This window comes from Ambystoma mexicanum, chromosome 1p (assembly GCF_040938575.1).
Source record: "Ambystoma mexicanum isolate Mex_15411 chromosome 1p, UKY_AmexF1_1, whole genome shotgun sequence".
NCBI lineage: Eukaryota > Metazoa > Chordata > Amphibia > Caudata > Ambystomatidae > Ambystoma > Ambystoma mexicanum.
In genome coordinates this window covers 984,598,068-984,612,477 of record NC_090921.1, presented here as the reverse complement: position 1 = coordinate 984,612,477, position 14,410 = coordinate 984,598,068, and the positions used below count along the sequence as shown (strand labels likewise).

Below are 14,410 nucleotides of genomic sequence, written 5' to 3'. Positions count from 1 at the left end.
TCCGACGGGTGATCAGCTCAGCGCAGGCCTATCTGCTGTTGGAAGGAATAAAAACGTTTTTTAAAAAAATGCCCACCACCATTAAAGTGGAAAAGGGACTGCGTCCTTTTTTGGAAGGCAGGCAGCCATGGAAAACATGTTCCAGAATGGCTGCCGTCATCCGAAAAGGGACATAGTCCGTTTTCTATTTTAATGGCAGCAGTGCGGGCGGTGAAGGCACATTTGTGCCCCTGGGAAAGGCTGATTGTGATTGGTCAACCTGTCTGCCCCAAGGGCGAATTTGGCATAAAGGGACTGTTTTGCAATCAACAATAGCTTGCATGGATGTAAGAGTGAGGTTGTCCCTTATGGTGACAATGAGAACCCCTTAGGGAAGATGAAAAAAGGACTGCCACAATTTCCCCTCCACCTTAAACCAAGGAAAGATAGGGTCATTGAATTCAGCTCGATATAACAGTGCAGGAATAATTTTAGCTTTGTAAAATGTTTTAATGGAGCATAAAGAAAAAAAAACATACCATAATTAAGATTCAGGTTTCACAGCTGAGCCGTAATGTGAAGAGTAATATCTTAAAGATTACCAGTAAATTTGTACTTTTCTTTATTCAGGAAACATAAATACTTCCAATGTGAAACCTGCTCAATCTCCACTTGATTGAAATGCCATTTAAATGTTTTCTTATGTAATCTGTTGGTAGGAGCAAAAATCATGATTTTATATTTTTGCAGATTGATTTTTGAATCCAGTTCCTTGGTGTAGGCAGAGAGGGGGTTAAACTGAGCACTCTAGCCCTATGGGGGTTTGAGCCTGTACAATAAAATCATCTGCATAGGCAAGATGGTGAATCAGCAAAGTACCAAGGCTGGGAGGAAAAGCGTTGTCAGCTTTCAGGTAGACGGTCACATCAGCCATGTACAGTTTAAATAAAGCTGGTGCCAGGACAAAGCCCTGGCAGAGGTCATGATAAATAGGAATTAGCTCAGTTAAAGAACCGTCTGTAAGGGTGTCGAAGAAGGATGCTGACACAAGGGTGGCTTTTTTTTTGTTGGCAAAGACTTTTATTGAACAAGAAAAGACACCCTTGCAATCCCCATCTTCTAAGAGGGTGTTCCCTGCCTCAAACTAATATTAAAAGGGTCTGTCAGAATGTCTGTCGAAATTAATATCAACCATCCTGTGTCATAACCTACTTCCGTCCCTCACATAAGAAAAGAATAAGTCAACAGAAAATACCTTCACCGGAAACATGACTGCCTTCTCCTGGTGTTTGGGAGATATTCCAAACAATGTTCTTTAGGAAAAAGGATGCAATGTTCTCTGGCAAAAGGATACAAGGGGGAATGACTCCCTTCCCCTGGCTTGTGGTTCCAACAATCCCTGTGCACAAGTCACTTTTGGAACCAAGAGAACGACACCCTTGTCCTGGTATTGATTTGAGCGCACTATAATGTAGTTCACACAAAAGCCATGGGGAAGGACTCCCTTCCCCTTACGTCTCTTGATCAAGAAGGCTTTCAATTTCTTCAACTTTCAGGGACAGGAGAATGGCTCCCTTCTCCTGGTATTGTCAAAGTACCAAATTCTTATCGGGACCTCAGTGGACTTCTCCATGCTACTAGTGCGAGGATGCTTTCCTCAGATGCTTAGTACACTTATGTCGGGTCGTAGACCCTTTTCTGTTAGTCAGTGGCTTTGTTGCCGCCACAGCGACGAGGAAGTTCTCTTCGGATGCTCAATGTGCTTCTCTTGGGATCCCAGACCCTTCTCTAGTGGTCAGTGGTCTTATTGTCGCCACTGCAACAAGGATGTTCTCCTCGGATACTCAATGTGCCCTTCCCAAAGGGTCAGCATATACAGCCTTGCAAGTCTGCCTCTCTTCCACCCCTGTATGCCCGCCGGTCTCTCGTACCTCACGTTAACTTCTTCGGGACTTTGGTATGCCACCGGGGCTTCCTGGGACTGGGGCGAGGCTCTTCAGGCTTCGCCCTTTGGCTTCTGCAACACTGTAGCGTCTCCACTCTCTACTGGTCTGCTCGGCTCTCTCTTCCTGCTTTGTGTTCGGGTCCTCCTCAGCTGACCCACACTCCCTCAGCGATTCACCTGGGTCCTCCGCTCCTTGGGATCACTGGTAAACCTACGGGGTTTGAAACTCCCGCTCTGGGCGGCTTTCAAACCTGCTGCCTCTCCAGGCTGGGCTTTGCAAAGTCTTCAGTCCTTCTTCTACAATGTTTCCAGTGCGTGGTTGTTCTTGATGGATTGATCTTCATGTATCATCGTGGCCACCTCGTACCAGTACTAGCACAGTTAGTAATTTTCATGTCTTCTGTGAGCTTCTTTGTCCTGGTACTTTCTGTTGGGGCCGTTTCATCTACACTGCAGACATACATGTGTCTATTCTCAAGGAACTTGTTTGACATGGAAGGGGAGTTATGGAATGTTGGGTGTGACATTGTCCAACAGGCTATACATTATGTAGTCAACCTTATCCCCAGAAAGGGAGTCCCTAACCATGAGACCCTAACCCATAAAACCACCCATAGTGGGACTATAGGGTAGCAGTTGCACCTGCCTAGGGGAGAAGTGGCAATACCTTATGAATCGTCACTCCATCTCTGTCCAGTCGTATCCGGACTTGGGGTTTAGAGTGGAGATGCATCAACATGTTTAAAAGGGCCTGCCGACAGCCCCAGCCTTTCATTGTATGCCATAGGTTTGCTCAATTGGCATTGCCGAAACCCATAGTTCAAGTTCATTAGGGCCATGTAAAGGTGTTTTCTTTATCATGGTTTGGCTCTGGAGCAGATAGATGATGAGACTACAGTTGTACCCGCCACACACCCTCTCCCTATCAGAGGGTGGAACTAATATCTACGACTACTACGGCCGATCATCCTCCCCCCTGTATGATGTGTCGTATACACCATAAAAAAAACCTGCCTGGTACACACATGCACAGCGTTGCCCGTTCATGCAAGGGTAGACTCACATGCTCCAGAAATCCTAGAGTCCTCTCAGTGCTGAGTCTTCCCCCTAGGCCTGCACTTGCCCTTGAGCGCTGGCGGCGCTCAGGACCAGGCAGACCTTTGCGACCTCGGCCTCTGCAGGGCCGCCTGGTTAGTGCACTTTGGACAGGTCTCAGTCCGCTTGTCCTGCACCTCTAAGAGTGCAGCAAAAATACCCTCAGCTAGCCGAGGAAACTAAGGATCTCGCTGTGGCCTCCACAATGTACAAGAGGGCCTCTGCCAAAAGTAACCACAGGAAAGAAAAAGTAAACCAAAAATGGAGCTTACACCAAGCAAGAAGTAACACAAATGTATTGGGCCCAAACAGCTGGGAAGCACAGTTCAGTCAGCCCTGTGATACGGAACGAAATGAGCTGTCAGTGGCACCCACTGTGGCTAAACATTTTATACACAAATTACGGAATTATCATACAACATATTTGTTACACTTTCTGGGCAGGTCACAGAAGCTGATCGGTGGAAGTAGGTCAGTCCCCTATATGAATGTATAGGTTAAGTGACCCTGGGTGGACCATTTCTTGGACAGAAATCATATTAACACTGCTCGTGACGTCACAAACCTTCCCACATCGCCCCACAATTATGTGATTGTGCTGATCAGTCAAAAATATTGGATATGCACAATATTACAAGTGGACAAACTGCTGCATATTGATTGGACATAACATCTTGAGATGGCAGGGGGTGAGACATTCACACCAAGTCTGACCAATGATGTGCCCTGCGAAGATCAGCGAGGACACCGTACAATGTTGCAGCCTAGGGACACTGAAACCTCTCTATGCTGATTGACTCCATGTGCCATGTCCCATAACCCTCTACCCCTATGATCTGGCCCCACAACTCCCTTCTCACACCTTGTTGCAAGGTGCCTAGCTCGTTGGCCTCAAAAGTATCTCTGAGTGACTTCGATGGGGCTGCGTTCTCCTGGATAACTTCAGCCATGCAACATTTCTGCACACTGTTTTTGCCGAGACTGTTCAAAACTACATACTGCTGTCACAAAAAGGCCTGCAGCTCTTTTATTATGAGCCGTCTGCGAGAAATGCTTTCCTAAATGGGCCTACAAGAAAATGGCCTCTCTACTGTTCACATATTGCTCAAGAGCCCCCCTACCACGTTACCCTATAAGGAACCTTGCACCCCCACCTGGTGCCCGTGCTATACAACTACCCATTACTACACCCAGATCACCCACACTTCATTGCGCTCCCCCGTGAGACTTCTCGCTCCGCTCCTGTTTCTGTGTCCCCTTATGCAAGCAGTGCCGTGTTCAATGACGTATCCACTGCCAATGTCACCCACCACGTCACTCAATGTCATCATGTTACTTGCGCAACTGATGCATGCGCTGCTCTTGGCAGCGTTGAACCTGTAACCTTTATAACTAGACCATTCAGGAAGGTACCCTGCCTCTTCCTGAAACCAGACTGGTTACGGTCCAGCAAACCTAGTTGTTGAGTCAATGTTCCAAGTTTTCCCAATGGAATGAACATATAGATATTACTAGAGGCACCCAACAATTCAATCGGATGATAGTTATCTGGGTTAAGCCTGTCCCCTTTTTTGTAAATTGGTACAATGTAGGCTGTGGCCCAAGAAATTTTCTTAGCGTTAATTTGAGAAAAAAGGTGGAACAAGATATAGGCCCACATCTCTGGATCACCCTTTAGTGTTACATGAGATAGTCCAGCAGGACCAGGATCTCTAGAACATTTAGTGAGAGTACCTTCCTGTTTGCAATTAAGGCACCAGGACAAATCGAAATTAACGAGGTCTAGGTACAATGAGTGTTCGGGATTGGAATATAATTCAACAAAGTGTGATTCGCAAGTCTCTTCCGATAGAGGTACTTGATAGCAGTTAACTATTTAGGCCCCTGAGAACTGATTGAATCCCAAAAACGTCTGTTTTGATTAGATATAAGAACTTGTAGCATGCGCTCCGAGTCTCTCTTGAGCCAAACAGATTTGTGGCATATAACCCAATTTGTATAGTCTTGTTTAGATTTCTTAATTCTTAACATTAACTTATCACTGTAGTAATGCCTTGGAACATGGCGTAAATTATGTCTACGTTCTTTTTTTCCCCATGTAGTAAGTTGTCAAATTAGTGAACTGTGAGTAGGGATGAGTTGCGTTTAAACAGGGGAACTTTTTTTCAAAATCAGACACCAGTCTTTTGAAAAGACTAGACAAACCTATAGCATTCAAGTAGTTAGCAACCCTAAAATTATAACATATATTATATCCATAATGAATAGGTGTTTTGATGGCATCATTGTATAGTGGCACTGCCTCATCAGTCCAGATCAATCTGGTTGCTGAATGATCAGTTCTAAGAGAGGCTACGTGGTTTACCAAAGTTCTACAGCCAATTTCAAGATCAATAACTAGGTGGTCACTCACAGAGGAATGAAGAACATTAAAAGTTATGCATCTATCCAAAAGAAATCTTGAGGTAAAGACGTAGTCACGGATTGCGCCTCGAAGTGCATTTCCAAAGCTTACGGGGGAATCTTAGATACTATATTAGCAGTATTTCTATAGATGTCCCATAAATGTGTTAAGGCAGTCCAGCTAGCACCTCTAATGGTTGAGCCCCACAAATCCTCCCTCCCAGAGTTAAAAATGTATTTGATCTCCAGCCATCAGGATCAGTGGAGCATGATTCTCATTCCAGTCACTCAAGATGTTCTCAAGACATTTGAAGAAGAGATTTTGTCAGGTTCTCACTGGATTCTAGTAAATGTTCAATAACAACCAGTCATATGAGAGGGTGGTTAAAGGATTGATCCAAGTTAGTTTTACAGCTAAAATGTCTTGACGATTCTAATTTGACACATTTGGTAAACAGGTTAGAACAGATGGCAGTAATTAGGTCACCATACTGTCTCCCTTTGATACTTTTAAGGGCCAGGATGTCAAAAAGTGTGCACCCATCCATCAGTGGTCCCTCCTTCAACTAAGTTTCTTGAAGACACAATGTCAAAATAGTGGAGCAAAAGTTGAATGGAATCATTAAAGAGATGGGAATGGCCCGAGTCTTCCAGGATATGAAGTTGATCATTCGCAGACCAGTGATTCACAATGGTGCTTCTAGTGGTTGAATGTCAGTACAAAGAGAGCATGCAATCCATGACCAGTCTTGACATTCCCAATTGTAGATTGCGTCTCTTGTATTTCATTCACAAACTCTATCATTTAGATGGAGACTTGTTTGGGAACCGGTCATAAGCAAAAGTGACTTAATTGGTAATGATAGAGGTTAATTCTCTCTTACTCTAGTAACAGGATCAATTTCATTTATTCTACAGATGTCATATCCCAATGAACAAATACCAGTGCTTGGTCAAGCAACATGTTCATAATTAGAATTGAGGAAAGATGTATTTGCGCCAAGTCAGTTCTGTCTTCACTCTGAAAAATGACCAAGTCAATAACAGTAGACAAAATGGTTCTAAGACATTGAATCCCTTGGAACATTGACAAAATGCTGTGGCTATTTAAAATACAAGAGGTAGTATTGAAAATAATTTCAAGCCCAAAACAAAAGGAGACATGACATAGAGACTAAATATTTTCCTAATGGGTAATTTAGCTTCAAGGAAGTCGTTTTCTCCATATAAGGTTTGGACAAAAATTGTTATTTTTCTTCACACAAGTCTGAAGGAGTAGTATGTTAGATTCGCTTTGCAAAAGTTACTTTTGGGGAAGGCGTTTTTTAATAAGAGAGAGACGATTCCCTTCAAAGGTCCAGATGAACTGGATATTAGAAACACTTGGATACATTTCTTGCAAATTAATTTGGTTTGGATTAGCGTCTGTGACAAAACAGTTATTCTACTGTATGGAATACATGCACAAGTCTGACATGTTCAGTTCCTTTGTTTGATAGAGGTCCTCATCTTCAAGTGGATTTGAGGAAGTAGTCTTCAGTTTCTCAGTTACAGGGCACTTGTCGTTAGTTCTTGATGTTTTTTCACTGGCCCTTGCAAAAGATTGGCCAGTTTTAGAAGTCACATGTTCCTGTAGACAGAATGATGAAGGTTGCAGAGAACTCTCATTTCCACTTCTCCGAGAGGCAAGCAACTCTTTATTGGAATTGGCCTCCATTACAGAATGTTTCAACTGTTGCAGGAATATTTGGGAACAAGTGTTCTTGGTCGACCCAATATTTTCCACGTTCCCACTTTCTATGTTGCCATTCTGTGATTTGTGACTGCGTTTGTTAATTTTCTGTCTGAGCACAGTCGCTGCAGTCACGTTGGCTGGAGAACAAATCCTGTTTTCAGGATTAGGATTACCAGACTCAATTAAACCGGGAGTATTAACAGTCAAACAGGGTGCCTGTTGCGTCAAGGTGGTTGCAGAGGAAGAGGAAAGGCGTGGGTTAGTCTCATCCTTCTGTTCAGGCCTAAAGTGTTCATTAAGGCTATTTTGCGCAATAATAAAACCCTAAAATGCTCGTTTTTGAATTCACAGTGTTTAGTGTGTTTCTTGGGTGGAGGAATTTATTGTGAATATTTTTGTATAATTTGACTAACTAATTCAATACGAAGTAAAGCTCAAAAATAGAGGTTAGAGTCAGAGTGAATTTCATTGGAAAACTCCTATAATTTCAGGGAACCAAGTGGCGCATGCGATGGGTAGTAGGCATAAAATGATGTTTCAAAGTATTTAGAGTTGTCCTTTCAGAACAACGAAGGAGATATGGCCAGATGGTTAATAGAATCATAGGTTGCTTTCCGGCAACTGGACGGATTATTCGGACTGACCTTTATCGGCACTTTGTCATTATACTGGAAAAACAAAGATTTGTTAGGCGGGTCGTTTGGACTTTGCCTTGCATTAGATCTGAAGTTTGAGGGAGAGTAGGTTCTAACAAAACTGCATTAGCATAGCACTCAGTGACTGAAAAAGCTTTAATCAATGGCTTAGTTTTATTTTGCAGCCCATATATTGCAGATAAACCAACAATGACGAGTACAAGCTTAACTTAAAGTTTATCGTAAGAACCTAAAGTAACTCTCAGTTGATTGTGGAGAAAACCATAGGAGTCACCTTAGTCTGCCCTTAAGACTGCCAAATGACTGCACTCATCGGTGCACCCCATGCCAGGAAGGGTAAATATCCCCTCAAAGTGGAATTCCACGAACATTTAAATCTAAACCAGAAATAAGGGACGCGCTGGAGGGAGTAACATCATGACTTTAGACCATCAGGCTCCACCATGTATACAGCTGTCACAGACAGTCCCCCGCCCTTTACTGAATGCGGTCAAGTGCCAAACAAATGGTGTGTACAACATCATCTTTAAGAACACACACCAATCACAATGACTCACCATAAATTAAATTAGGTCTGGCTAAAGGAGGGGGGCGAGCAAGCAGAGCGCTGGAATACAGTGAAAAACAAGTATTGGTGCAAATGCTGTGCTGCCTTCCAGCCACTCAGCACATCTTAATCCCCCTCAGCCGTGGCAGTGCAAAGAATAGGAGTCAAGGAGTCATGGAACCAATGAGATGGTCAGAGCAACAAAAAAAAAGTAGAAAACCAAACCACTGGCTGCAAAGCGTTCCATGCAGTGTCTTGCGTCCACAGTCTGCAGTACCACATGTGTAGCTGTGGCTGAGCTCGTCCTCTGCAGACCAATCTTTGCTGGGGTTAGAGAAAGGAACTTTACAGCACCAAGCCGCACCACTCGAGTAACAAGTAGCCACTTCTGACACCACACATGGAATGAACAGAAAACACTGCTGTCAAATTGACTCCAAGGACGCTTTAGGACATCCACACTTTAATTGATGCAAGACAGTCACTCAATCAACTGGACCGTGGTCTCTGTCTCCATCCATTTCACAAATATATGGGTGCCCTCTGCATTCCATGCAATGGCAGTGTGCACAGTATAAAAGGCATTACAAGCCCTTTCTGTCGATTTGCCAATGGGGCAATATAAAAATTAAACAAAATAGTTGACAGTGTGGAGCCTTGCAGTATACTACAGCTCATACGTGTGAAGAAAATATATAAACGGATTCATTTCCTCTGCCTGGTGTCTGTTTAAGAGGAGTGAGAAGAGGAAGTGGGTGTGAGGAATTGCTTTCTAGAAAGGGTGCAGAAGCCCTGCCCTTTTTTTTTTTTTTTTTTATTTGGGTAATCCATCTTTGAAAGGCAAATCTGATGATCAGATTCCCCTTTCATAAGATCCATGCCAAAAGTATAGTGTACACTTGTGCCCTGCTGCATCAGTATCCTGATTTGCAGCACCTGCTCTACCAGTGGCACAGAGCAGGTTCAGAGGTCACGGGTGCCCCCTTCACAGATGCAGTGACAGCCAAGTCCCAGGAGTGCAGGGGCTGGATTTAAGATATGCACATCTGTTCCAAATACTGCATAACTCTGAGGATCCTGTCCTGGTGGCACACAAAATGCAATACCTGGGATAGGGTATGGTGGCAAGCATCTCTCATAGTTATCCTAGCCACATTAAATGTATATCACACATGGGTCAGCGCTGTGGGCCCAGTTCAGCTGTGGGAGGGTCATGTGTATTCCTACCAGACAAGGCTCCTCCCTAGCCACTCGTGGCACTGTAGCCTTGGGGGATTGCCTCGTTTTGTTCCTTTCCCAGGGACAGCCACTCAACGGGAAGCTGGACTGGGAACAGGAATCAAATGGCACACCCATTCACAAATGGCTAGGCCTCACACCAGGGTTCTGCATTTCTAAAGGCCTTTGATTCCATTGAGAAAAAAAGGGGGCGGGGTTAGTGTAGCCAGGGAAACATCTGTACAGGTGGGGGAAGATTCTGCCATCTTGTTTCTCTCTGCTTCTCTCTGTCCTGTCCCCTCCCCTTCCTGTAGCACAAAGCACTTTGGATGTGATGTCAGAAAGGCAAAGTCCACTCATTTCAAGAGCTGTGATTGGAACCCTAGAGCAGGCTAGCTTTAGTCCAATCAGCTGTGGGCTTTCGCCTTTCAAAGAAGCGGTCTTGCCCCACTTCTTTGAAAGTCAACCCTGGAAGAAGATTTTGATGTACCCTGCTGAGAGAGCAGACCATTCTAAAGTCCTCCAGTTGCAAGGTGAAGGCAGGTGTTCCATGGCAGAGGCAAGCTCTGTCCCATAAGCATCCTTAGGGACTATTGGGGGTGAACTCTGCTGCTGGACCAAGACTGCATCTCTGCCACACACCCTGTTGCCTGAGAAATCACTGTGTTGCAGGACCACTGAAGTTGTGCCAGCCTCACCCGTATTTGGGAGTCTGAGAAAAGGACTAACCTTGGCCCTTGAGACACTGGAGTGGGACACTCAGCTACTGAAAGTGATAACAGTCAAGATCCCTGTGTTTTCGACACAAACCCAATGCAAGCTGTGATTTGAGTGTTTGACATCAAGCGTACCTCCAGGACTCTTCGAAACTGCCTTTGGCGTTCATCAATCTTGACGACGCCATTTGTTGTTTGACTCCGTTTGCCGCTGCACCGCACCAGCTGAAGCGTGTCGTTTCCACTATTAACCAATGAAGTACTACTGCCTAGCATTGCTCAGTCAATGTTCGAAGCACCAGCTTCTTCATCACTGCTTCTCTAAATCGATCGGTCTGTCCTGTAATCAGCTCGCCTGCACATCCTGATACCAGCTCAACCACCATCGAACCTCGACTGAACATGATGACAGCCCGATCTGCATAGCTCTAGTAGACGCTTTGCGACTGCAGCCAACTTCCGTTCCATCCCGACTCGATGCCAGCTTGCCGCTGGACCAGCACGTCTGCTGCATCCTCGACTGAGACAAACTTGGGATCGATGCTGAGAAGCCTGCTTTGACACTGTCTAACCACCAAGACCTTTACAAAAGGTATTATTGACTAATATCTGCCCCCCTCCTGGTCCATCATTGGGCCCTAGAGAGGGGATAGATCATTTTAATGCTGTTTGCAACCTCAAGAACATATCTTTGAACATTGTGGTCTTTTATTGCCTTTTCTCCCTGTCTCATTACCCAGAGTGCTGCATCTTTCCTATCTTTGCATATTCTGTGTTCTTTCTACAGAAGTGAGTGTTTACAGTGCGTGTTAGATATTATGGTGCATGTTATCTTTGATTAGAGTGTATGTTCTTATAGAAGCTTGATTAGACATTCCTTTATTTTGGACTGTTCTACTTTGCTGTTTTGGTTGCTACTGAGGCACATTCACACCGTGCTTGAGAGTATAGCCTTCCCTCGGCCAACATTACCATAAAAGGCAAAGGAGGTATAGCTCATGACTGCCTGTTTTACCTTTATGATTGTGTTGGTTCTTGGTTTGTAGAAGTGTGAGGGCTGAGTAGGCGCTTTAGCCTCTGCTCATCCTTGTACGCCTGCAGGGCAGAAGTCAATTGCTCACAGCGGGACAAAAGGGTAATGCCAGGATAACTCACCAGTAATCATTACTCCAAAAAGTCCTACATTTCTTTGTCCCACTCCTAGATCCGTCTTTCCCACCATGTGAGAGCAGGGTTTGAAATTGGCATTCATGTAGCAGGAGCAGGAAGTCGCTCCGGGATGTCAGGAATTTCATCCGACAAGGAGCTACTCTCATAACCCAGGAGCTATTAAATTCCATTCTCGCAAATGGAGTGCCTGGAACGTGGCCGAACTTGCTTTTTCCGATTTGTATCATACACCCAAAAATGCACATTTTGAACTCCTCTTTCGATTGCTGTGTTGCTCCGTCTTGTATGCTATTACTGCTTCTATTGAATTCTCACTCTCTGGCAACGTTGCTTTACATGGCTTAACTTTTGACATTCTCTTTCAATTGCTTTCCATTTCATTTCTCTTAATGTTTTGTCTGTTTGTAAATCTCGCAGCTACCTCTCATTTATACTTTACATATCTTTGCTGCCTCATCAGAAGTTTGCCGCTAGATGTTACTGCATTAACATTTGCTACTGTCCCTTTCTTTACTGCCACATTTTTATTTCTCTCTGCTGGCACCTCTTTTTCTGTGATGAGACCGCCTCACTTTCTTTCTCTCTGCTTCTGCTGCAGAATGAGGCACTATTATATAGCATGAAGAAATCTACCTTCCAAATAAGAAGTAACTATAAGTTTGTGTCCAATACATGCGACCATTCATTCGTTACATGTCTTCTAGAGGTGTACTAATGTATGTATGCGAAGGGGTCTCTTGGCAAGCCAAGAATGTTTATTGAAAATAACGGTGGATTGCTTGTCTGAGGGTGAGGTTCCCCAATTCATAAGGACTGGGACGAGTCCGCCTGAAGAAGTTGACGGGCAAGATATCCGTGCATTAGAAAACGCAGCATATTTACTCACACAGTGTGCAGTGTCTTTACTTTGTGCCGATGTGTCTAGTGCGAAGTGCTTGCCATTTCATGTTCGAAAACTGGCAGAGTAAATAAAGTGTAAAACGTGTATTTAAACTTAAAGTAATAGTTAACCCACTAATTAAATCGTGATAAAAACAGAACCCACCTTGGCAGCAGCGAGACTTCGCTGGACAGCGTTTGGGTGAATTCCTTATTGTCAGTTCCTGCCGAATCGCCTCCCTGCCTTCTGTCCGTTGAGACCCGCAGATAGTTTGGGGTCTGTACCAAAGACGACTCATCTTCGGAGCTGCTGCTGCTGTATCCTACCAGGACCCCGTCACTCATGGATGGTTCTTTTTCCCACCTGCAGGCGTACCACGAGGTCTCAGTGGCTCTCGCATCCAAATCTCTTTCAGTGAAGACACGGTGGTATCTATATCTAGCTGCCCATCCCGTTTAAATCCCCCATCCTCATGGTGCCATATTCCTTGGAGACCGAACAATCATCACACCTCGATGTCCCTCCCTGCTGGTTAACCTGGTTCCCGATTTGCCCCTCTCAGATACTCAGCGCTTCTACAATTCGGGCACGTACTCTCTCTCGTTTTCCAGACCACGGGCACCTAAAGCTCCCTTTAACGCACCCATCTACTGCAGAGAGCCACGATTTCCCCTGTTGGCGCTTGCGTGCATATCTGAGGCACAAATCATGACAAAACTAGAATTGAGATTCAGTGGTATCATAAGACTGGGAATTGATGTATGAAACTTTGCTGCAGAACTGTAGACTACAGATTAGTTCCTATTAGAGAAACGGCCCTAGCAACGTATATTGATCACGTGCCCCCCATGTTACGTTCTAAGCAGAAAGATACCAGCTGATCGAAAGGTGCGTAGTGCCTGACAGCGGAAGTTTTCGCATTGTCCACAGTTTAGCCTTATCCCCCCCCCTGGAATGGGAAGTCCTCACACTTTGAGACAGACAGCATCTTTCTGAGGCGATGCCCAACCGGGAGCCCGTGGCTACGATAGCAAGAGCATATGCACTTCGTTGTATTTGCTTACCGTTAAACAATCATTAACGTGTGACAGCAGCAGAATAAAACGTACAGAAGAAAAAAAAAGCCTGCCCGGATATGCAAAGACCCCCTACGATGACGCAAAAGTATTAACTGATGGGCTCAGCTTTTAGAAGGCCCCGCCTCCAATGGTTAGCATGGCGTTGTGAAAGTAAATAGCCTCTGCAGTGGGGTGAAATGTGTCAGGGCTGGTGGGTGCCAATTTCTTAATGTTTGGGGGCCCCTTGGCCTTATAGTTTGGAAAAAAGGCTGAGGCACACGTGGAATGTTTACATGAATAATTAAGTCAAAAGAATGCAGCAAGGTGTTTAATCATAGGTCATAATTATAGACAGAATTCCTAACTCTAGCCTGCGTTGCATCTAGATAGGATTATGAATGCCAGCATGTCCCACACTGAGATGGAATTCTTAACTCTAGCCTGCGTCACATCTAGATAGGATTATGAATGCCAGCATGTCCCACACTTAGATGGAACTCTTAACTTTAGCCAGCATCGCACCCAGATAGAATTGTGAATGTTAGCATGCGCCACACTTACAGGGTAATTCATAGAATTTCGCAGAAAAGTGTCGCAAGCGGCTGGCGCAGAGTGTCCGCGTGCGATTGACTGCGCCAGGCACGTGCGCTAAAACCGATTTCCGCGCACAGCGTATTCATGGATTTTAGGCTCCCAAACCAGCCGTGGCGCAGAGTATCGCAGCGACCCTGCAGCAGCGCCAGTAACGCCCCCAAGAACGCCCTCGCGCAAGGAAAAGCCATCAAAATCGCTAAATCATCGCAAAGGGCTGCGCTAACCCTGGACCAGTTTACAGGGCTGCCAAACAAGGAACGCAAAGCGGGTAACGTGCATATCAGGGGTACGCGTGAAGTTATACACGCGTTTAGCCAGGGTACGTGTATTACAGGGGTACGCGGGAAGTTTAACACGCGATTGGCCAGGGTACGTGTATTACAGGGGTACGCGGGAAGTTCAACACGCGATTAG

The 14,410-nt window shown here is 45.0% G+C and overlaps 1 protein-coding gene across 2 annotated transcripts in view; it reads right to left on the bottom strand.

The window, feature by feature from the left end:
- The window catches only part of USB1 (U6 snRNA biogenesis phosphodiesterase 1), a 304,701-nt gene extending 291,558 nt beyond the window's left edge, over window positions 1-13,143 (bottom strand). The window contains exon 1 of one of the 2 annotated variants that reach the window (XM_069654466.1): window positions 12,510-13,143. In XM_069654466.1, the coding sequence (XP_069510567.1) occupies window positions 12,510-12,688 (179 nt within the window). In that variant the 5' untranslated portion in view covers window positions 12,689-13,143. The remainder of the gene's footprint in view (window positions 1-12,509) is intronic. The other variant, XM_069654474.1, reaches the window with a different exon arrangement.
- Between the last annotated feature and the right edge of the window lie 1,267 nt (window positions 13,144-14,410).